The sequence below is a fragment of the Myotis myotis genome, unplaced genomic scaffold, assembly GCF_014108235.1.
Source record: "Myotis myotis isolate mMyoMyo1 unplaced genomic scaffold, mMyoMyo1.p scaffold_m19_p_13, whole genome shotgun sequence".
Taxonomy (NCBI): domain Eukaryota; kingdom Metazoa; phylum Chordata; class Mammalia; order Chiroptera; family Vespertilionidae; genus Myotis; species Myotis myotis.
In genome coordinates, this window is record NW_023416317.1 from 57,976,582 (window position 1) to 57,998,180 (window position 21,599).

The 21,599-nt window shown below is 48.9% G+C and overlaps 1 protein-coding gene across 1 annotated transcript in view; it reads left to right on the top strand.

Annotated features, from left to right (window-relative positions):
* Positions 1–21,599, top strand: part of SMARCC1 (SWI/SNF related, matrix associated, actin dependent regulator of chromatin subfamily c member 1) — a 96,862-nt gene that overhangs the window by 46,054 nt on the left and 29,209 nt on the right. The window contains exons 16-21 of the mRNA XM_036333731.1: positions 2,776–2,889; positions 3,394–3,547; positions 5,540–5,653; positions 9,267–9,326; positions 12,061–12,319; positions 12,990–13,151. Coding sequence (XP_036189624.1) covers positions 2,776–2,889; positions 3,394–3,547; positions 5,540–5,653; positions 9,267–9,326; positions 12,061–12,319; positions 12,990–13,151 — 863 coding nt within the window. The remainder of the gene's footprint in view (positions 1–2,775; positions 2,890–3,393; positions 3,548–5,539; positions 5,654–9,266; positions 9,327–12,060; positions 12,320–12,989; positions 13,152–21,599) is intronic.

A 21,599-nucleotide genomic window follows, 5' to 3' on the forward strand; every position in this document is an offset into this window, starting at 1 on the left:
TTGTGGGTCAGCCTCTGGGTGGCAGTGTTCTGGGGTTGGCCTCTGAGGCTACAGGGCCTCTCTGTCCAGTGGAAGTTCACTGCCCAGAGCTGGCTGCGTAAGAGTTACCAGTGCTGTGTTGTTGCTGGGATTGAAAATCCCTCTATAGGCCAGACCCTGTTAACTCCCAGGGACTGATCAGGATATTTTAATCCTTGATCTCCTACAGGGTGGAATCTGGGTGTGGCTGTGCTCCTTGCCTGGGGGCTGGGGGGAGGAGTCTCACTCTCCGGAGAGAATGGCTGCCTCAGACGTGGGCTCAGGGGTGTCTCAGCACTCAATTCGCTGCCACCTCTCCCGGCCCCCCTTCTCTCCTCAGTCTCTCCCCAGATTCCACTCCTCCGCACACTCTCCCTCTCTTCAGCACAGGTGAGTGTCTGTATCCGAAATGTCCCATGAACAGGGTTCAGTGAAAACAAACAAACAAACACCGGCCGCGGAAACGGGGAAGGCTTGGTTTCTGTAAGCTTCTTCTCTTACCGGGACTGCATGGTCTGGTCAGCTCTTCAGGCTGCCCCCTTTAGGCTCAGTCCTCCGTGATCACAGACCCAGCTCTCAATTCCCCCGGCAGCGCCAGGAATCCCGCGGTTCTCCTTTCCCCCGTCAGGGGCTGTGCCTGTCCCAAGGGACGCGGCTGTCTGCCACGCGGTCTCCCTCCGACTCTCTGGGCTCAGAGGTCTGGCAAACTTTCCTGCCCAAATCCCTGGTTTTTTTACCTTTCCAGGGGAGTTCTGCTCTTCCCGGCTGTAAACCGTCTCGCCAGCTGAGGAATTTCGCCAATTCGGGGTGGATGTTACTAGTTTCAGCTGCTCACTCCATTTGCTCAGGGACACGACCTGGGACGCGTCTGCCTATACCGCCGCCATCTTCAGTACCATATCTTTCCATTTATCATCTTCACGAGAGGCCCGGTGCATGAAAATTCACGCACTGGAGGGGGGTCCCTCAGCCCGGCCTGCCCCCTCTCACAGTCTGGGAGCCCTCAGATCGGGAAGGTGACGCCCCCATCACACCTCTGCTATTGCCTCTGCCGGTAGCACAAGCCTCAGCCGGCCCTGGATACCTGAGCCTCGGGCGGCCCTGGGCAGCTGGGGGACTGGGGGGACAGGGCACCACCATCTTTGAGGGCGGGGCAGTCAGTTGGCATGTTCCCTCCTTATTGGCTGTGGGTGCCGCCATCTTTGCGATGGTGTGAGGGTCAAGTAGCATATTCCCTCTTTATTAGATAGGATAGTGTTAATCTGTTGTCCGTTACATACATGTGACTGCAAAATAGATGTCTCTTGTTTAAATTGTTAGGGAAGGAGGATGGGATCATGCTATGTGCTGAGGGTCTTTAGGGGGGAGGATGGGGGTCGTTAGGGGGGAGGATGGGGGTCGTTAGGGGGGAGGATGGGGGTTGTTAGCGGGGGAGGATGGGGTTGTTAGGGAGGGAGGATGGGATCATGCGTATGGGCTGGGGGAGCCTGTGCAGGGCGGTTTGAGGCAGAGAGAAACGCAGTCTTCAAGCTGTAAACACTGTCAGGGGTCATTTGGAGCCAGAGTCGGATTTGCCATGATCAACCCTGAGTGTCCTGATACTTTCTTCCTCTGCCCAGTCGTGGTCTGTGCTGCCACCTGACTGGCGAGTTGCCAGCGTTTGTAAGTTCTTAGGGTCCTTGGGAGTCTCCTGCTGAGAAGCACCTTTAGCACTTCAGTCCATCTAACTGTGGACTCACCTCCAGGCCGTGCTGGCCCCGGTGCTTCCACAGGCCCTGCTGGAGCAGTGCCTTCCTGCTCGCCTGCAGCTAACCTCGGCTGCCCGGCTTTGGTCTGACTTCTGCTGCAAGAACTGTTGCTAGGTCTCCAGCTTCTTCGCACTCTCACTTTAAGTATTTGTGGCGAAAATGCTTGGGCACATTGTGGAATCTCCTCTGACCCCCAATCTGTTTTTCTCTCTTTAAAAAGAAATGTTCTGTGTCAATCTGAGTTTGGCCTCATGGCTTCTCCTCGTTGCCGGAGAAACTGTCAGGCAGGGGCACAGCCAGGCCAGAGCGAAGGCCACGCGGGGCTCTGGGAAGAGTATCGAGATGACGCCACGCCAGCCAAGAGCCGCACACGTCGGCGCTGGAGCCAGCGTGCCCCTCCCCGGGCTGAGGCCCCAGACAGACCTGTGTCACCTAGTGCTTCTGTCTCCTGAAAATGGGCGCTGACAGCGTGCCGTTGTGGGGCTGAGTGAGGAGGGCAGGGGGTGCTCAGCACCAGGCCTGGCAACGCAGTCAGCGCTGGAGACACAACAGGAGGCCCCCAGGCTCCCGCGGAGGCGATACCATGGACGTTGCTGGACCCCTGCCGTCAGCCCTTTGTGTCCGAGAGTTTCGTCTGTAGAGTCAGCCAGAACTGTGAATCGGAAGCAGTCTTTTCCACCTTCGGGTGGGAACCTGTGGGCCCAGGGCCGTCCGCTAGGGAGGCTGCAGGCGGCTCTCCATTCATCTCTGACCCAGCTTGTATCCATGTTACTTCACGTCAGCGTGGCCAGCTTCCTTCGTGCACACATTCGTGAGGAGTTGTTCTGCATATTAGGGGCCCTGCCCTGTTACACTGGTCGACTAAATACTCAGTGTCACTTACTGGTTGGAGTGTCGTTTAGCTTTTTGTTTTTTTTACTTGTGAGGAATATGCAGATTTTTCGCTCTGTGTGTTATTGTTTCTGAAAGGATGTGTGTCCACCCTAAGAATTTTGCCATTGCTTTTTAGATACTTGGCTTATCGAAATTTTATGATTGACACCTATCGCCTGAACCCCCAAGAATATCTGACCAGCACCGCATGTCGGAGGAACTTGACTGGCGACGTGTGTGCTGTGATGAGGTACATGCCTGCCACCCCGCCTCTTCCCTGCAGGCTCGCTGACTAGCCCTGCTGCCCGAGGTCCGATCCAGGGACCGATGTGTCCTGGCTGGACAAGAACAGCCCAGTGTCCTGTCTTTCACTCGGGCTGAATATTGGTGATGCTTTGGAATTTTATGATCTTTTATTTTAGAGTCAAATTGTAAAATGCCCCGGGTGGCGAGTGGGCTGGGAGGGGAGTGGGTAAGCTCTGTGCCTAGATCTGCCTGGGAGACGGAAGGTGGGCCGACTGGTGTGTGAGTCCTTCCCGGGTCTCGCGGAGTGTTCACTTCGCCCTCACGGCTGATGGGAGACGAGGCTCTGTGCCCGGCCTGCGGTGCCTGGAGACCCTCCTCTCTCCATCAACCAGAATTGCCAACGACGTCTCATGGTGCACCGCCTAGAGAAGATGCTTGCTTGTGTTTTGTTTGTTTTTTAAATGAAAAGGCGTGTTCTCCAGCTGTAACTCGGAGCTTGCTTCTCCAGGGTCCACGCCTTCCTAGAGCAGTGGGGCCTTGTTAATTACCAAGTGGACCCGGAAAGCCGGCCCATGGCGATGGGACCCCCGCCTACGCCCCACTTCAACGTGCTGGCTGACACCCCCTCTGGGCTGGTGCCTCTACACCTTCGATCCCCTCAGGTACGTGCGTTCTGCCCTCTTCAGGGAGCAGCCTCCTGGAATTTCATCTCCGGGCGTCTCCGTCACCGTCACCATCACCATCACCATCACCCCCTCCCGTGCGTGATGGCGCTCTTTCCAGCTGCTCAGTGCTGTTTGCTTTTCTCTGTTGTGAGTGTGAGTCCAGCATCGCTTAGTGTGGAAGGAAACGCTCCCCCGAATCCCAGGGCTCTGTCCTCTCCCTGCCACGCGGGGCACATTCTCTCTGACTCACGAGTCCCTCACCCTCCGCCGGAACGTTTGGAAAGTGGACGTTCGCACACATGGTCTTGAAAGTATTGTCAGTCCGATCACGGGCAGCGTGCGTTTGAAGAAGGGAAGCTGTGCTCTGCGGGCCCTGCAGTGGGAAACGGAGGGCGTGTTTAGGAAAACGTGTTCTCATTTTTTCTGTGACTTAATAGAGACAGGAAAATGTTTCTTAGGTATTAACATTTTGCTAGAAGAAGGGTGTGAAAGTGTTAGTATTTATTTTTTTGTAGAGTCTCTACCAGTAGTGGGTGTTTAATTAGGTTCCACTATTAAAACACTCTTTTTTTAAAAACATATTTTATTGATTTCAGAGAGGAAGGGAGAGGGAGAGAGAGAGAGAAACATCAGTGATGATGTTCCGAACGTTCCAAACGTTCCGAAGGGGAAGGAGTTTTAAGCTGCGTCAACAGCTTTACACAACCTGCTGTTTAATGTGTGTCTTCGAGGGCGGAGGGTGAGGGACTGTCAGAGAGAATGTGCCCCGCGTGGCAGGGAGATCGGCTGCTTCCTGCACGCCCCCTACTGGGGATCAAGCCTGCAACCGAGGCATGTGCCCTTGACCGGAATTGAACCTGGGACCCTTCAGTCTGCAGGCCGACGCTCTGTCCACCGAGCCAGATCGGCCAGGGCTGAACCATTCCTCAAAAACTTCTGTCCCCTTAACTGAGAATGTTTATCGGGTAGATCACAGAGGCAGGAAAAGTAGTTCCTAGAAGCAACGGGCTTAGCAAACAAGGTCTAGGCCAGCGGTTCTCAACCTGTGGGTCACGACCCCTTTGGGGGTCGAACAACTCTTTCACAGGGGTCGCCTAAGACCATCGGAAAACACACATATAATTACATATTGTTTTTGTGATTAATCACTGTGCTTTAATTACATTCCATTTGTAACAATGAAATTGGGGGTCACCACAACATGAGGAGCTGTATTAAAGGGTGGCGGCTTAGGAAGGTTGAGAACCACTGGTCTAGAGGTAAAGGGAGGAAGGGCCTGTGGGCTTGGGAGGAAGAAGCTAATGGTGATGTGCGGTGGTGGTGGTGGGGGGGGGCTGCACCCTGGAGGGAGCGCGAGCTGGGTCCTCCATCCTAAGGGTGGTGGCTGTTTTTTTAATTTAAATTCTTTATTGTTGAAAGCATTACATATGTCTCCTTTTCCCCCATTGACTTCTCCCTGGCTGCCCCCCCCCCGGGCCCCCCCATCCCAAGGGCTTTAAGGTCAGAGGTGGTAGGGCAGCTCCCAGGGGAAGATCTCAGGAGGATGTGCAGCAGCTTCCCAGGTGTGTCCTCTCAGGGTGCGGTCTCCACTGTGGTCTGGCGGCACCAGGGCAGGGGGGTCACTGTCCAGTGCAGCTGGTCCTGACGCCTCCCGTGGCTGGTTTCCCCGCGTATTTGGGCCTGGAGCTGAAATACAACTTGGTTGCAGGCTCAGTGCAATGCCCGGGCCTGGTCAGGGCTCGTGTGGGAGGCAGCCAGTTGTTATGTCTCTCACACTGATGTTTCTCTCTCTCTGCCTCCCCCCTCCCTTCCACTCTCTCTTGGGCTCCAGCCAAGGGAGGGCAGACTGGACTGGAGGTCTGTGAGGAGGGTCCAGGGCTGGGTCTCGGGTGGGACCTCAGAGGACAGCCGGGTCTCCTGTGCTGAGCCGATGCCCCCCTGGGCTTCGTAGAGGTTGATGCGGCTCTTTATCTTTTATGTGACTCATAGGTCCCTGCTGCTCAGCAGATGTTAAATTTTCCCGAGAAGAACAAGGAAAAACCGATTGATTTGCAGAACTTTGGTCTCCGTACTGACATTTACTCCAAAAAAACCTTGGCAAAGGTAAGGATTATTTTCCTAGACAGACACTGACTCAACCCAGCACGTCCTCTTTGTCCTCCTTCCTTCTATGAAATGTCATTCCCGGAAGAAGCTTAATTTACTGTCTAAAGTGTAAGGAGTGAGCTTTCTACTAATCTGATGGCATTTTGTAAAGAACAGTCACTTTTACCGTTTTTCTGCATAGTTAGAAGTATTTAAAAATAACTATGATTAATATGTTAAATACAATAGAGGACAAAATGAGAATTTCAACTGAGAATTGGAATATATAAAAGGAGTCAAGTGAATATTGTATAATATAAAAATATACCTGAAATTAATGCATGAGTTTAATAGGCTGAATAGAGCAAAAGGCAGGGACAGTGAACCTCGGGCAGGTTAGATTTATTGAACTAAAGGACCAAGAGAGAAAGAAATTGGATGCAACAGGACAGACACAACAGAGAGCAAGAGGCACATGAGATGCAGTGAAAACTCATTTATGATTCGAGATAAAAATGCTGGTTCAGGGTGAACTGTGGTGATTGACAAGGCATTGTGGGAGGGACTAGGTCGCTGGAAGAACACAGAGCCAGAAGGTCACATGTGGGCTGGCGTGAGAGTCGTTCTCCCCTTATTTTTAGTTTTTAAAGCTGACAGTGGGCTCTTTCTACCCACGATGCTAACAGCACATCATTAGGTTCACAGCACATGGACATTAAGGACCAAACATAGGCTAGGAGGGCGAAATGGAAGTCTATTGTATTGAAATTCTTATACTATATGTGTGATGTTAAACTATTATTGGAAGGTATATTGTGACAAATTAGAAGTGAGTATTATACATCTTAGAGCATTTATTTAAAAAATATATATATTTGTTTATTTATTTCAAAGAGAAAGGGAGAGAGAGAAATATAAATGAGAGAGAGAGAGAGAGAGACTCAGTCGGCTGCCTCCTGCACGCCCCACACTGGGGATGGAGCCCACAACCCGGGCATGTGCTCTGACCAGGAATCGAACTGCCACCTTCTGGTTATAGGTCGATGCTCACCACTGAGCTACATCAGCTGGGCAGAGCAACTATTTAATCCTTTGAGTGCCAACTAATATCCTAGGAACTATGGTAAAATTGCCAAGGCACTTTTGCTGATTTTACAGTAGTTTAGGAAAAAAATTATGAACCGCAAGTAAATGAAGTTACATAATACCTTCCACAAAATCGTCATCTTCACAGCAAGAATTGACATATTTAGCAATATCATCATCATTAATCAAAGCAGATAAAAACAGAATACTACTCCACAACAAAGCTACTTCACAAGGAGGCAGGAAATGAGAACAAGAAGGAACATACGGAGAGTGTAGAAACAACAAAATGGTAGATTTACATCTGACCACAGAGATAGTAATAACAGTGGTAAATGGGTTTTTGGTTTTTTTTAAATATATTTTATTGATTTTTTACAGAGAGGAAGGGAGAGAGATAGAGAGTCAGAAACATCGATGAGAGAGAAACATCGATCAGCTGCCTCCTGCACATCTCCTACTGGGGATGTGCCCGCAACCAAGGTACATGCCCTTGACCGGAATCGAACCCGGGACCCTTCAGTCCGAAGGTCGACGCTCCATCCACTGAGCCAAACCAGTTTCGCCTGTAAATGGTTTTAATGCTCCAGTTAAGCAGCGTAGATTATCAAATTGGATAAAAAATCAAGAACAAGCATATGCTGTTTATAAGAAACTCACTTCAAATATGAAGACACTTCAATTATGAAAGTAAAAGAATGGGTGTTGATTTCAGTTGTTGTTACATGGATGTGTGCATAAAATTGCATCAAATTCTGCACCTAAGACGCGTGTATTTCATTGTGCATATCTTACCTCAATAAGTACAAAAGGAAATTTTCTAAAATATGCAAAAGTCCCAGCAAACACCTCACGGCCCTGATAAGGTTCTGTACTCTTCTGTAAGCCAGTTTGTTTGTTTTGGTTTTGTTTTAGAGAGAGTGGAAGGGAGCGGGGAGACAGAAACATCCATGTGAGAGAGACACACTGATTGGTTGCCTCCTGCACAAACCCCGACTGGCCCTAGGGATCGAGCCTGCACCCAAGGTCCACGCCCCTGACCGGAACCGAACCGAGGACCCTTCAGTCTGGGCCGACCTCTGACCATGGAGCCAAACCAGCAGGGCTGTGAGCCAGTTTCTACAAGAGGAGAAACTGGGCCAAGGGGGTGGACAGAACCCTTCCTGTGTCCTCGGCTGAGGAGTGGGGAGGTGGCAGCTGAGGACCCATCGGCGAATGCCGTCCGTGCCGAGGTGGCGCAGCTCTGCCCTGCGTGGGTTTGGCTTCCTCAGAATTAAGATGGAATGTTCATGAGTTTTGTTCCTCTGGGGACTCCAGATCTGATTCATGGTCACTTCTAATGTTGGTGATTCAAAGATGAACCTTTGGTTTTCTGAAAGTCAGCCTCCAGGCATCTGAGCAATGTGTTGTGAGGCACAGCTCCATGCGTCTTCCCTCTCAAAGCAGGACCTCAAGAACCTGGTTTCTGCAGGGCTTGGAGTCCTCTTTGTTCTCTCGTCAAAGGGCTGGTCTTTTCAGTACATTTCTTGCAAATAGTTCAGAATGGTATGCATTGAATACCATGGAGAGTGTTTGCAGGCTGCGTGAAATAAATCAAGAAACTTTATAGACAACAGCAAGGACATCACGGACTGTCCAGATATTTTTCATTTGTCTAATTGTAATCTCCAAAATAGAGGTTTCAGAGAAGAGATAATGTTAGAATGTATATTTTGAATTAGTAACATCTATAGGTAAAGAATAGTGTCATTTCTCGCCCAGCTTTTTTGGGAGGCATTGAAGATTTTTGGTGGCCTTGCTTCAACAAGGCCTACAGTGTTTAACCAAGAAGCTGAAACTCGTTAAAGTAGCATTTCAGTGTTTTTAATCACTCAAGTAAGTATTAAGCAAAAAAAAAAAAAGAATGTCAATTATACCACATATCCAGTCCTACAAATATGAATGAAGCAAATAAAAATAGGAATCGCCCAGCTGGAGTGGCTCAGTGGTTGAGTGTCGACCTATGAACCAGGAGGTCATGGCTCGATTCCCAGTCAGAGCACATGCCCGGGTTGTGGGCTCTATCCCCGGTGTGGGGGCCATGCAGGAGGCAGCCGATCAATGATTCTCTCTCAAATCAATAAGAAACATTTTTTTAAAAGGAATCAATAGATAAATGTTAATTCTTACGCCTTCAGCGCTCACATGGACTGTGAGGCGTCAGGGATTCTCATGGGAAAGGCAACTTGGGGTTCAGGGGCTCGTTTGAAACTATTTTCATCAAGAGATTAAAAGTACTGCCTTGAGTTGCACCCAGTATCTGCTGTGGTTACAGTAGTATAGCTGACTTGTGAGACACGCCAACCACTGTGCCCTTGTAGCTTCAAAGGGTGTTTTCAAATGTCAGAGTAATAGGAGTAACGCGTCTTAATGGTCAGAGTGTCGGTTGGCAAGGAAGAGCTTCCTGTGAGCAGCTCAGGCTCCGGGCCTGCTCTCCGCTGCTCTGCTTGCTGGGAGCTTTGCCCCAGGCCAGGCGCAGGCGGAAGTAACTCTGGTTTGTTCTTAGAGTAAAGGTGCCAGCGCTGGAAGGGAGTGGACGGAGCAGGAGACCCTGCTACTGCTGGAGGTGAGCACGGAGCCCGGCTGCTGGGGGGGCGCGGGGAGGGGGGTGCTGGAGGTGAGCACGGAGCCCGGCTGCTGGGGGGAGGGGGGCGCGCTGTTCCAGGACGGGCGCTGGCATCGGCCTTGGAACTGACTGAAATGTTTACATCCGTTTAATGAGCTTAGTGCAGGGTCCTCACACTTTCTAAACGGGGCCAGCTCACTGTCCCTCAGACCGTTGGAGGGCCGGACTATAGTTTAAAAAATTTTTTGAACAAATTCCTATGCACACTGCACATATCTTATTTTGAAGTAAAACAACAAAACGGGAACAAATACAATATTTGTATTTGCATGTGGCCCGCGGGCCGTAGTTTGAGGACCCCTGGCTTAGTGGGTCATTACTATTTAAGTAGCAAACCTGGAGGTTGCACACTGGCTCTCAGTAGAGGAGATCAAGCCTGGATATGTGTTATTTTGGCCCAGGTTGGGTTTCTTTTGCTTACAATCTGTTGCCAGCATTAAATAAATATTGGAGCTTTGCTAAAGTTTTCTAACTTTTCCTCCAAAATGGGAAGGCCTGGCCATTCTGGGACCTGGTTTTCACGGAGCAGTGATTGCTGGCCTGGGACAGCAGACGTGCCTTTGAGGTTGAGCCTTTATTTAGGTCCAGTTTTTCTGAACTCAGCCCACTTAGTCATGCGGATGAGTCCCCAGTGCTTGTATGCATTTGGGTGTGTGACCGCCTCCTTCCCAGGACTCCGAGAAGTAGCTGAAGATGCCAGCCCTGGATGGACAGCACTGCTGGTTTATGAAAGCCACGGACAGGTGAACAGTGAGAGTAACCAGCATCCTGTTAGTGTTTATTGAGTCCCCATGTGGGTTTCTTCGTGACTCGGCAGAGTCTCACAGTGCCGCACACATAGGTCTTGGCGATCATGTCTGTTCGGACGGGCAGGACATGGAGACGGTTGGTTTCGTGTTTAGCAGCCATTTCTGAAGAGGGACCGTTTGTCCGTAGCTACAGAACAGACGTGGCGCGGCTCGGTGTTCGTGTAGACGGGCCTGTGGGAGCTGCCGTGAGACCGGTGAGGGTGTTGACCGCCAGGCGCGCTAGCAGGACCCGGCCTGCAAGGAGCAGGACAGCGGCTGCAGCAGACTCAAGCGCAAGGACGCTGGTTGTTGTTCAACTAGATTTCTGCAGGCGGGCAATTCCAAGATTCTTTCCACTTCTCGCTCTCTGGATCAAAACCCAAAAAGATTGCTTCTTTTGGAGTGTTTACTGCTATTTTAATTTATTCTCATCTGCCCATTCAGTATCAGTGATATACAGAGAGCTTCTTTTCTGAGCCTCTTTTTAAATTTCAGGACTGTTTTGTCTAGTCCTATCTGCCATCGAGGTTCATTTAAAAGGGCTCAGGACTTGTGGGGGATCTTTTAGAGTCTGGGTTCTGCAGAGAAACTTCGTTGTGCCACACCAGCAGTCTCACATCAGTTCTCCCTCTGCACGCGGATACCAGAACGGTAGGACCAGCCGGATAAGTACAGAGGGATGTGCGAGGCCGGCCCCTGTTCACCTGCCATGTCAAAGCCCCGTCGCCTCGCACACAGTGCCTTTCCTCCTGCAGGTGGCGCTGTGCCGTGGTTGGTTTTCTTTTAAACATACACTTGAATCAGCAGGTGTTGTCCGCGCTCACACAGAGAAATAAAAGGCTTCCGGCAGCTTTGTTTTCCACCAGCACCCTCTTTGTGTGGTGTGTTTGTCAGTAATTAATAGCTGAGGGGCATGCAGGCAGGTGACAGTGCTTGTGGTTCTAGAGCAGGGTTTCCAGTCGGCCGCCATTGGCACTTGGCCGATCGCTTTTGTGTTCTGGGCTCTCACGTGCGTTGTCCAGCATTGAACCGCACCCAGGGCCTCTTCCCAGTAGATGCCGGTAGAACGCCCCAGTTATGTCAACCGCAAATGTCTCCAGACACTGCTGAAGGCCCTGGAATCACGGCTCTCGAGAGAACTTTGGGAAGCTACTGAGTAGATTCTTTTTACCCAGTCGATTCCTCGACTCTCCATGTATTTCTGGTTTTTCCCCATTCTATCCCCCGCCCTCTTGGGGGAGATGGCTTTTAGTTTTGTTGTTCAGTTGAAGTTTTTCAGCATTTTCTATGAAAAATTACAAATTTTAAAGCTAGAGATTTGTGTCCTTCATACATGTTAGTACTGCTTCCAAATTTTTAACGAAAAAAAGCTTGGAGCTTGAATGGGGTTGCGTTGAATCTAGTTCAGTTTGGAGAGAATTGGCATCAAACCGTCCTGAGACTGCTTATCAATGAGCACAGTATCTATTTAGGTCTTTGATTTCTCTCAGTAAGTTTTATTTTCTCAATTTGTGGACTTTACACATTCTTTCATATATTTATTCCTTAGTATTGCATTTTTGTGCTATTTTAAATACTTTACTTTCCCCCAGTTAAATTTCTTTTTATTGCACAAGTGAGCTTTTCTATTCCCTCTTATCCTGTGACCTTGCAGTACTTTCAGCGTTGGTTCCCTTCTTATAGGTTCCTTAGGACTTTCTATATAAACACTCGTGTGTATTAATTACACACAGGTTTTCTTTACGAAGTGCATCCCTTTTACTGTAGAGTAAAACCATTTTCATTATTGTTTTAAAAACATCTGAAAGTAGTCGCAGGCTTGTGGCTTGTGGTGTCGTCACAGAGCACGTCCTTGTTACGACATGAAAGCTGTCTGTTCCTTGTAGGCCCTGGAGATGTACAAGGACGACTGGAACAAGGTGTCGGAGCACGTGGGCAGCCGCACGCAGGACGAGTGCATCCTGCACTTCCTGCGGCTGCCCATCGAGGACCCGTACCTGGAGAACTCGGACGCCTCCCTGGGGCCCCTGGCTTACCAGCCGGTCCCCTTCAGCCAGTCAGGAAACCCCGTCATGAGCACAGTGGCCTTCCTGGCATCGGTGGTGGACCCTCGAGTGGCATCTGCTGCAGCCAAAGCGGCTCTGGGTACGGACTCCGCGGAGCCCCCTCACCGCGTGCATGTGCAGATCGTGGCTTCCTGCCTCCCTCACCCAGGGCCCCTCCAATGTCCTCCTGGCCGCATTCGTCGCAGTTACTTACATAACAAGAACCCATTCGATGCTGTTGTACTTACAGGATCACAATTTAGACTGAAGCACTTAAAATGTAGTAGTTTTAAAGTTAAAAGCATTAAGAATGGGGGGTCAGAGTATTTTTTACGGTATATTTTGTGATTCACTTGAAATTTGATATGACTGGCGAAAGGAGTCATGTGACATTCTTGGATCCCATACTAATTGGAACGAGACCGTCATCGGGTCGCAGAACTCTCCTTGGCGTCTGGTGTCTGTGCTTGCTGTCTTTCTCATTATCAATCTAGCTAAGCAGGTGGTAAAATTTGGACAGCAGTTTTGATTGCTAATGATACAAATTCAAAGATCTGTCTTATTACATAGCGAGACGCCAGGACACGCACCCGGTTTTCGTTACCAGGCGCGGTGTTTCGTTTGTCCTGTTGTCCGGGGAAGATGGACCGAGTCCCCAGAAAGGTCCCTGCACACAAGACACTAGTGTGTGGGGGTGTCCTGGTGAGTTACGTGAAGCACGTACTTGTGTGAAACCAGGTCCCCGTCCGTCCCCTTGTGTTCTTGAACAGAGGAGTTTTCTCGGGTCCGGGAGGAGGTGCCCCTGGAACTGGTGGAAGCTCATGTCAAGAAAGTGCAAGAAGCAGCGCGAGCCTCTGGGAAAGTGGACCCCACCTACGGCCTGGAGAGCAGCTGCATCGCGGGCACGGGCCCCGAGGAGCCGGAAAAGCTTGGTGAGTCGCTGCCCCTCCCCCGCCCCTCCCACCCCATCCCCACCCCCACCCCGCTGGTGGCCGTGGGGCTCCTGGGAGAGAGCTTGCTGAGACCAGTGGGCTTGCTTGCAGGTGAGTGCTGTGGTCAGTACAGGCCTGTCTCTTAAGATTAGTATGTGAGCTTTTCTCTCTTATTTTGCTTCCTTTTGTGGTAGATAGAGCTAAAATATTCTCTCGTAACTGTTAATAATGGCACAGTTGCAAACTCTCTGATTTTCGGTTTCTAGATGTAGATTTTAAGAGTATAGACACAAGCCCTGACCGGTTTGGCTCAGTGGATAGAGCATCGGCCTGCAGACTCAAGGGTCCCTGGTTCGATTCCGGCCAAGAGCATGTACCTTGGTTGTGGGCACATCCCCAGTGTGGGGTGTGCAGGAGGCGGCTGATCCATGTTTCTCTCTCATCGATGTTTCTAACTCTCTGTCCCTCTCCCTTCCTCTCTGTAAAAAATCAACAAAATATATATTCTTTTAAAAAAAGAATATAGACACAAGAATACTGAAAGGACTTAAGTCGTTATTTGAATTCATATGTTGCTGTGTAAGTTTCAGTTCATTGTTGTTGTTTTTTTAAATTGAGGCAAAATTCGTACAACATAAAATTCTCTATTTTAACCACTTAGAGGATATGATCCAGTGGCTTCTGGTATGTTCACAGTCTTACCAGCCGCCATTCTCATCGTCCCAAAACAAAATCCCACGTTAAGTCGAGCAGCCACTCCCCTTCCGTCCTCTCAGCCTGTGGCCACCAGCCTGCTTTCTGTCCTGGACTTGCCTCTTCTGGGCCTTTCTTCTCGACGAAGTCACACAGCACGTGGCCTTGCGTCTGGCTCCTTCCCTTTGCGGGATGTTGTCAGAGCGCCTTCCTGCTGTGGAAATCAGCCCTGCGGTGTCTCCATGCTGAGCACTGATCCCTGGTGGGTGCGCCACAGCTCACCGTCTCCTTGCTGTGAATGATGCTGCCACGAACGTTGGTGCGCCTCTCACATGTGAGCATAGGTTTTTCGCTTCTCGGCCCCTCGGACTGGAATTGCTGGATCATGTGTGTAACTTGGAAGAACTCTGCTGTTTCCCATGGTGGTGGTAACATTTTGTTCCCACCAGCAATTTAGAAAGGTTCTGGTTTCTCCACATCCTCACCAACACCGTTCCCCTCCCTTCTTCGTGATAACCACCTAGCGGGTGTGAGTGGCATCTCATTGTGACTTTTATTTGCATTCAGTTTGGGGAGTATTGTCATCTCAGCGTTATTCTTCTCGTCAATGAACATAGGATGTCTTCCCACGATTTAGGTTGTCTTCAGTTTCTTTACGCAAGGACTTTTAATGATCTAGTTTTGTTTAATCGATCTTGAAGAGAAGTGAAATTTTAATAGAGTAGCTTCATAAGCAATACCTGGCTTTTCAAATGGGAAGCGTTCCTATGTAAGAGGGTTGTTTACAAACCATGTAAAAATAGTACTTTTTGTATACATATATATATTTGTTGATTTCAGAGAGGAAGGGAGAGGGAGAGAGAGATAGAAACATCAATGATGAGAGAGAATCATTGATCGGTTACCCCCTGCACACCCCCTACTGGGGACTGAACCCACAACCCAGGCATGTGCCTTTGACCGGAATCGAACCCAGGACCTTCAGTCCGCAGGCTGACGCTCTATACACCGAGCCAAACCAGCCAGGGCTAAAAATACTATTTTATATACAATTAGCAGTAGTGCATTCCCAGTGTTTCTTACATTGTGGTTTTTTTCTTTTCGTTCATTATGAAACAATTTCTGATAAGTAACTCAAGCTAAAGATTTGCTGGCATCTTGCCTAATTAGTTCCATCTTTGCCCTAATTGTGTACTTCAGCTGCAGTAATTTTTTTTGTCTTTTTCATTTTTTAAAATAAACATAACATGAAATGAAAAGCAAAATTGCCGGCCAGAGCTCTCCACACGGCACAGTCTGCACTCCGGGTGCTCTGCTCTGGGTGATGTGAGCCTGGAGCCTCACGCTTCCCCGGAGTTTGCATGGGGCCTGCCCTGGTGTTCCCTCGTGAAGTGTCCGTCGAGCAGCCTCATTGTGCAGGCAGGAAACAGCTTTTCCGATTGGCCTCCCTGCTCTCTCTCCCTCAGGGCCAGTTCGTGGCCTAAGTTCCTAACTTTGGTTACTAATCTGGATACCAACCCTTTCGATTAAAAACCAACTGAGCGTTTTTGCCGTATTTCTTAGGTGGAAACTCACTGGTTTTCCTTTCTCTGAAGTGGAGACCAATTAGCAAGCCCGGCCACATCCCTCAGCTTCTTGCTGATTCTGCACCATAGGCAGGCCCAGTGGAGGCGGGACCCGGGCTATTGACAGCCTGGGAAAAGCCTGCCTTCCGCCCAGGCGTTTGTGTGTGTTTTGGCTCCTTTGCTGCGGGCCTTTGGGTTCCCTGTGGGCATGGATTGGAAGGATTGGCAGAGCTGCTTTTTATTTCAAAGAAGCGTCTGTGCTTTGCAGAATCAGGGAGGTATTTTTCCATGTGAATCTGCTTAACAATTTTGGTAGATGATGCCAGGAGCGTTAGTGGTTAAGAAACAGGTTGTAAATTGAGCCATTTCTGGTTTAGTGGGATTTAAAACAAAGAGGACCGAGGAAAAATGTAGCCACGCAGTCCCTTGGTGCTGGGTCCCCTCATTGAGGGGGAAGGTGTGGTTTCTGCAGTGTGCAGGGCCGGCCAGGCTGCAGGGTGACTGTGAAGGGGGGGCGCTAAAATCTTGCAGCATCTGCAGGGGCCGTCGGGAGCCTCCCAGAGTGCAGTGTGCGCTCAGGAGCTGTTGCAACAGAGCGGGCTGAGGAAAAGATGGGCGTGACATGAATGTTTCCGAATGAGCTGTAAACAGATCCTCTACCTGATGCTGGCCTGTTGTCGTTACCATGACTACATGGGGCTGTAACTCATAGAATCGATCAGGACGCAGCAGACCACTCCCTGTGACAGGCTCAGGTTGTTGCGGGCAGTCAGCACCTCCTTTCTCTCAGAAGCACACTCCGCGGGGAGTTCAAAACCAGGAAGGGCTACGTGTACATGTTGACTCACAAAATAGCGCCTTATCGTTGTAGCACACTGATTTGACAGAAGGATGTAGAGTCTTCCTTATCAAGAGACTGATGTACTTTGAATACTGCACGCTGCAGAGTGTACTTTTTATTGTGATGCCTAACTTACTGTGCTACCCCTGTTAGCTTCTTATAATGGTCAGATAATGATATAGGAAAAAATTCAAGTGTCCTCATGAAATACAAGACTTTTTTGGATTTCATTAACCTATCTTAACTTTTCATTGTGGATTTGGATTGGAGGGAGCATTTGGTGAAATAAAAGTAAAGATATGTAAGCACCAGGCTTGAAACACTTTGCTGCCTTTACTAGGGGACTTTATATGGGAATTAATTAGGAAAAGAGCATTAGCTTAACAGAAAGGGCCTCTTCAGTCGCCAAGGGCCTTGAGTCATTCACCAATGTCCGCTGGTTTCTCTAAACTCGCACAGTTCTTGCTCTCTCTGGCCAGAGACCACTCTATGGATAGAAAAGGTGACGTCGCTATTTGAGGCCTTTTGCAGTTAATAGGAATATTGCTGGAGGTTATGTGCCCTTGGCCCTAGGGGGAGGTGGGGGAGTTAAGAGAGAAGATAGGAAGAGAATTTGAATTGTTTTCAGAAGTTCCGGACACAGCGTTTCTTCCTGAGTGCTCATATTTGTCATCATACACAGGGCTTTTCTGGTTGGTAATTTAACTTTCTTTTCAGGAGAACCATTTGGAAGGACTGGCATTGTTTGTGTTGTTAAAAGCAAGGAGTCTAAGGTGTTGGCAGGTTACATAGACTTATAAAAATCTGGGCTACATCGTGCACTTAAATCACTCTGACCCCAGAGCTCAACCTCTTTTCACTGTAGCACCCCGGAAGTACACAGCGTGGGTATGTTTGTGTGCTTCCCACTCATTGAGCAAGCACGACAGAGTCCTGTGCCACGGCTCCGTCGTCCTGGGCTCCGTCCTGTGCCACGGCTCCGTCGTCCTGGGCTCCGTCCTGGGCTGCCGCAGATGCTGCGGGGATACAGTAGAAAAAGACCCAACCCCCGGAAACCGAGCTCTGCATGGGAAGAGGCAGATGAGCCAGGAAGAGCAGCTCTAGGAGATCAAGTGCTGAGAAACCCACTGCAGAGCTGAGTCGTCGTGATTCAGTGCAGGAGCCTGTGACACACAGTGTTCTTGGATGGGAGGTTAGACTTCAGATAGTCTTTCTTTTTCATGTAATTCACAGGGATAAATGGGTTGTGTTGTCATGGTTTTCATGGTAGGTGCCAGGGCGCTGGTAAACAAAGAAGATCAAAGTTCCTGTCTCATAGACGTTATAATTCAGAGGCAGTGATGTGTGGGTACCCAATGTGTAAAACTTCTAGGGTGCATTGGTTAAATCCAGATATGTAGAAGGAGTATGTTGGTAGACAGGTGGTGTGTTGAAAAATAAACTAGGGGTTGGGGGGGATACAAGTGCAGTTTTAATTGGTCAGAAAATGTTAACCAAAAAGTGACGTTTGAGCGAAGATGTAAATGAGGCGAGGGAGGGAGCCATGTCGTCCTCTGAGGTCAGTGTTCCAGACATTGGGGGGGGGGCCTGGCCGGGAGCTGGACTGTGGGTGGAGGCGGTCATGGGAGATGAGGGGGCTTCTGGGCTGTGGTCAGGCGGTGATGTCTACTCGAGGTGAGGGCGGCCTGTGGAGGGGTTTGAGCCCAAGAATGTCAGGGCTCACCTGTGTTGTAAAGTTCCATTCTACTAGGGTGAGGATAGGCCCATTTGGTAGTTGTTAAATTGGTATCTACTTCAAAACAACAATGTAATATATTTAAATATCAAAGATAATGTTTTTACTCTATCACTAAGGCTTTTATTAAAGAGTTTTACTAAATTTTTCTTTACTTGACCTGGAGTCGAAACAGCCTTTCTTTTTTTTCAATTACAGTTTATGTTCAGTACAAAATAGCCTTTCTGATAACCTGCTTGCTTGTGGCCAAACATTCTGAAATGTTGATAGGATAAGCACAGGGAAATCTATGCCACCGGCAAGGTCCAGCTTTGCCATGTAATCTCTAAGCAATCTAAATTAATGACTTTTATTTTTCATGAATTATTTCAAAGTAAGTTGGAGACGTCATGATTCTTTGCACCCAAAATAATTCCGCTTGCATCTCCCAGGAATAAGGACATTTTCCTACATAACTATCATAATACGATCAACCTTAGCCCCTTTGTGGGTCCCCCCTCCCCAGGTGGAATGTGCATGAATATTCAAGGGCCTGTCAGGAGTCTGGGAAGACTTATTATTAAAACCCTCATTTATGGCCCTGACCGGTTTGGCTCAGTGGATAGAGCGTCGGCCTGCGGACTCAAGGGTCCCAGGTTCGATTCCGGTCAAGGACATGTACCTTGGTTGCGGGCACATCCCCAGTAGGAGATGTGCAGGAGGCAGCTGATTGATGTTTCTTTCTCATTGATGTATCTAACTCTCTATCCCTCTCCTTTCCTCTCTGTAAAATATCAATAAAATATATTTTAAAAAAAATAAAAATAAAACCCTCATTTATGTTTTCTGACCTCAAGTATTGGTTTTATTTTTATTTTTTTGAGAGATTAAGGTAATTGATGCTTTTATACCAATAAGTGGCTTGTCCACTGAGCTCCATGGAGGCACCTTGTGCCAGAGAGCAAGCGTGTCAAACTCGCAGCCCACGGTGAGTATCTGCAGCCCAGCCAATGTAACAGTATGTGAGAAAAGTTTCAATAACAATTTTGTAACTTAATTTTTACAATATCCTGTTATACATAATTAATAACGAACTGCAATGTTCGCTAATGACTGATGACGGCAGTCGTGTTGCATTCACTTCCCTTAGGCGCAGGCGCACCATTGCTCCCCACGAACACCAGCAGCAAATGTTTTAGCAGCCGATGGCCAGGCCGTTGGTCTCCCTCGGCCTCACTTGTTAGGGGTGCGCAACAGGAAATAGTTCGCTTTTGGAGAAAAAGGAAAATAGGTTTATTTGCGTTATGCTTATTAATTTGTTCAGTTATTCAGTGTCTGGCAAGTTAATGTTCAAGCAAAAATATTAATTTTTATTAAAATGTTCTATTATTTTATGTTAACGATTACTTGTTTATTTCAGCCCTTTGTATTCAGCATGTCTCTATTGAAATAAATATGTTTCTATGAAAATTGAAGCCTGTTTCTTGTGGCCACAGACACTTATACCTTGTTTATTTGGCCCTGGTAGCCTGTGAGTTTGACATGCTTGCCCTAGAGGAACGCCGCTGATAGTTCTGGTGTCCAAGAAGGTGAAGACCTAGCCCGTCTCTAGTCCTTCAAGAGATGCCGAGATCCTGGCAGTAACAATGCTGAACTTAAAGCCCAAAGTGACTGTGGTCATTCTCGCCTCCGGTGCTGTTCATGGATCTAAATGCCTCATTCTTCTCAGCAGGAAGATTCCATCACATTCTGTAACAGGCACTTCTGAGACCCTGTGTGAAGGCACACTAGGCTGTGAACCGAAGCAAACAGTGGGTCAGTATCCATTCTCCAGACGCACATCCTGTGGAATGGGCTGCTCTGGTCACGTCCCCTCTGAAGGGCTCTTTCAGTTCTGTTTCAAAAGGCACTAAAATACAGAGTCAAACTTCTGAGCAACTCGTAATGGACATTTCACCTCTGAAGACTAGCTGATGTTGGGTAGGATTTCAGTGACTTGCCTGAGGACTCTTTTTATTAGATTGTAGGATGTGTATTTTTAGGAAGAAATTGGCTTCCACTATATCATACGATTTTCTGCCTTTTGGGGACTATTTGATCAAATCAGGCATTTTGGTTACTTTATATAGATCTGCTGTTGCGCAATTGTATAAAACACAAGTAAAAATTGGGGCTGTTTTTATGATGAGTTATATGTACATGGAAAAATAATTTAGTATTTGAGGGTTGGGGTATAATGCAGAGCATGGTATTAATTGTCCCAGGAGGACTGTACACAGGAAATGCTGTGAGAGTTAACACAAGGGGACATGTAATTTTAGATGAGGAAGACTACAAAGGAAGTAGGGTTTGAGCTGAATGTTGAAAAAGAGGTTTGGGATGTCACTGAGCCAGATCGGAGAAGCATTCGGTTCTGTAGAGCAGAGTGCACAAAGGCGCGGGGTCGGAAATGGGAGGTGGTTGGAGGGAGGAGGTACCCCAGGCTGGCCGCGATGGCCAGTGCAGCTGGGCGAGAAGGAGCAGCCTGCAGAGGGAGGTTGGGGCCCGTACAGTGTTTGCAGGGCTCGTGGGCCCAGGGAGGGGGGCGGGGGGGCTTTGTGGGATGCGTGGCCTTTGCTGCAGGGTGGGGCCTGACAAGGGCAGAGGGAGCTCCTTGTGCGTCCTCTAATTGGTGGGTGCAGAATTCTACACATAGGCATGCGCCCCATCGTGCTCTGTCCACATGCCTGTATCTTGCAATTGAGAGAAGTATCTTCACCCCCCTCCCCCCACTATGATGTACATTCTCATTTTCTCCCTGCGTTCTGTTGACATTCTTTTATTAGGTTCTTAAAAGTCTCAAAAATTAATGATTCTCTGGTGAATTGAACCTTTCCTTCATTATGTTGTTACTCTATTTCTAACAATGCTCTATTCCACCCCCACCCCCCCGAGAGGTAGGGGAGGTGTGAGAGAGAGAGAAACATCAATGAGGAGAGAGAGTCATGGATCAGCTGCCTCCTGCACGCCCCACACTGGGGATCGAGCCTGCAACTTGGGCATGTGCCGTGACCTGGCCCCCTGGTTCAAAGGTCGAGGCTCAACCACTGAGCCACGCGACCGGGCTTCATAACGCTCTGTTCTTACCTTGTATTGGCCGATACCACGGGAGGCAGCCATTCCCTGGACTCACTTTCCGTGCTTCCGTAGTTTCATCCTCTTGTCCTGTGCATGGTCATTTCTTGAGGTGTGCGTTCCAGTTTTGTCATTCTCCCTCCACCGTGTTTACACTGCTTGGATCTTCTGATTGTGTTTTAAACCTTGGGTTATCTCACATTCTCCTGTTGATTAGCGATCTTGGGGATTCTCTCTTTTATTTACTTACACATCGAACCACGGCTGTTGGAGAGTCGGGTCTGATGCACCGCCTGTTGGTGCCCTTGGATTGCGAACCTGTCGGTGAACGTGTCCGTGTTGGTGCGTTTCTTTCTTGGTGTTTGCACTCTGGGAGCTCGTCACTTGGACGTCACTTTGGCTAAAATTAAGATGGAGAAACTGCCTGCAGAGGATCTGCTGCTGGGAGCCCAGGGCTGCTGCCGGCCTGAGGTCACACCGGCTCCCTGTGCTGCTCTGTGTGGAAGGCCCTCCCGGCGTCC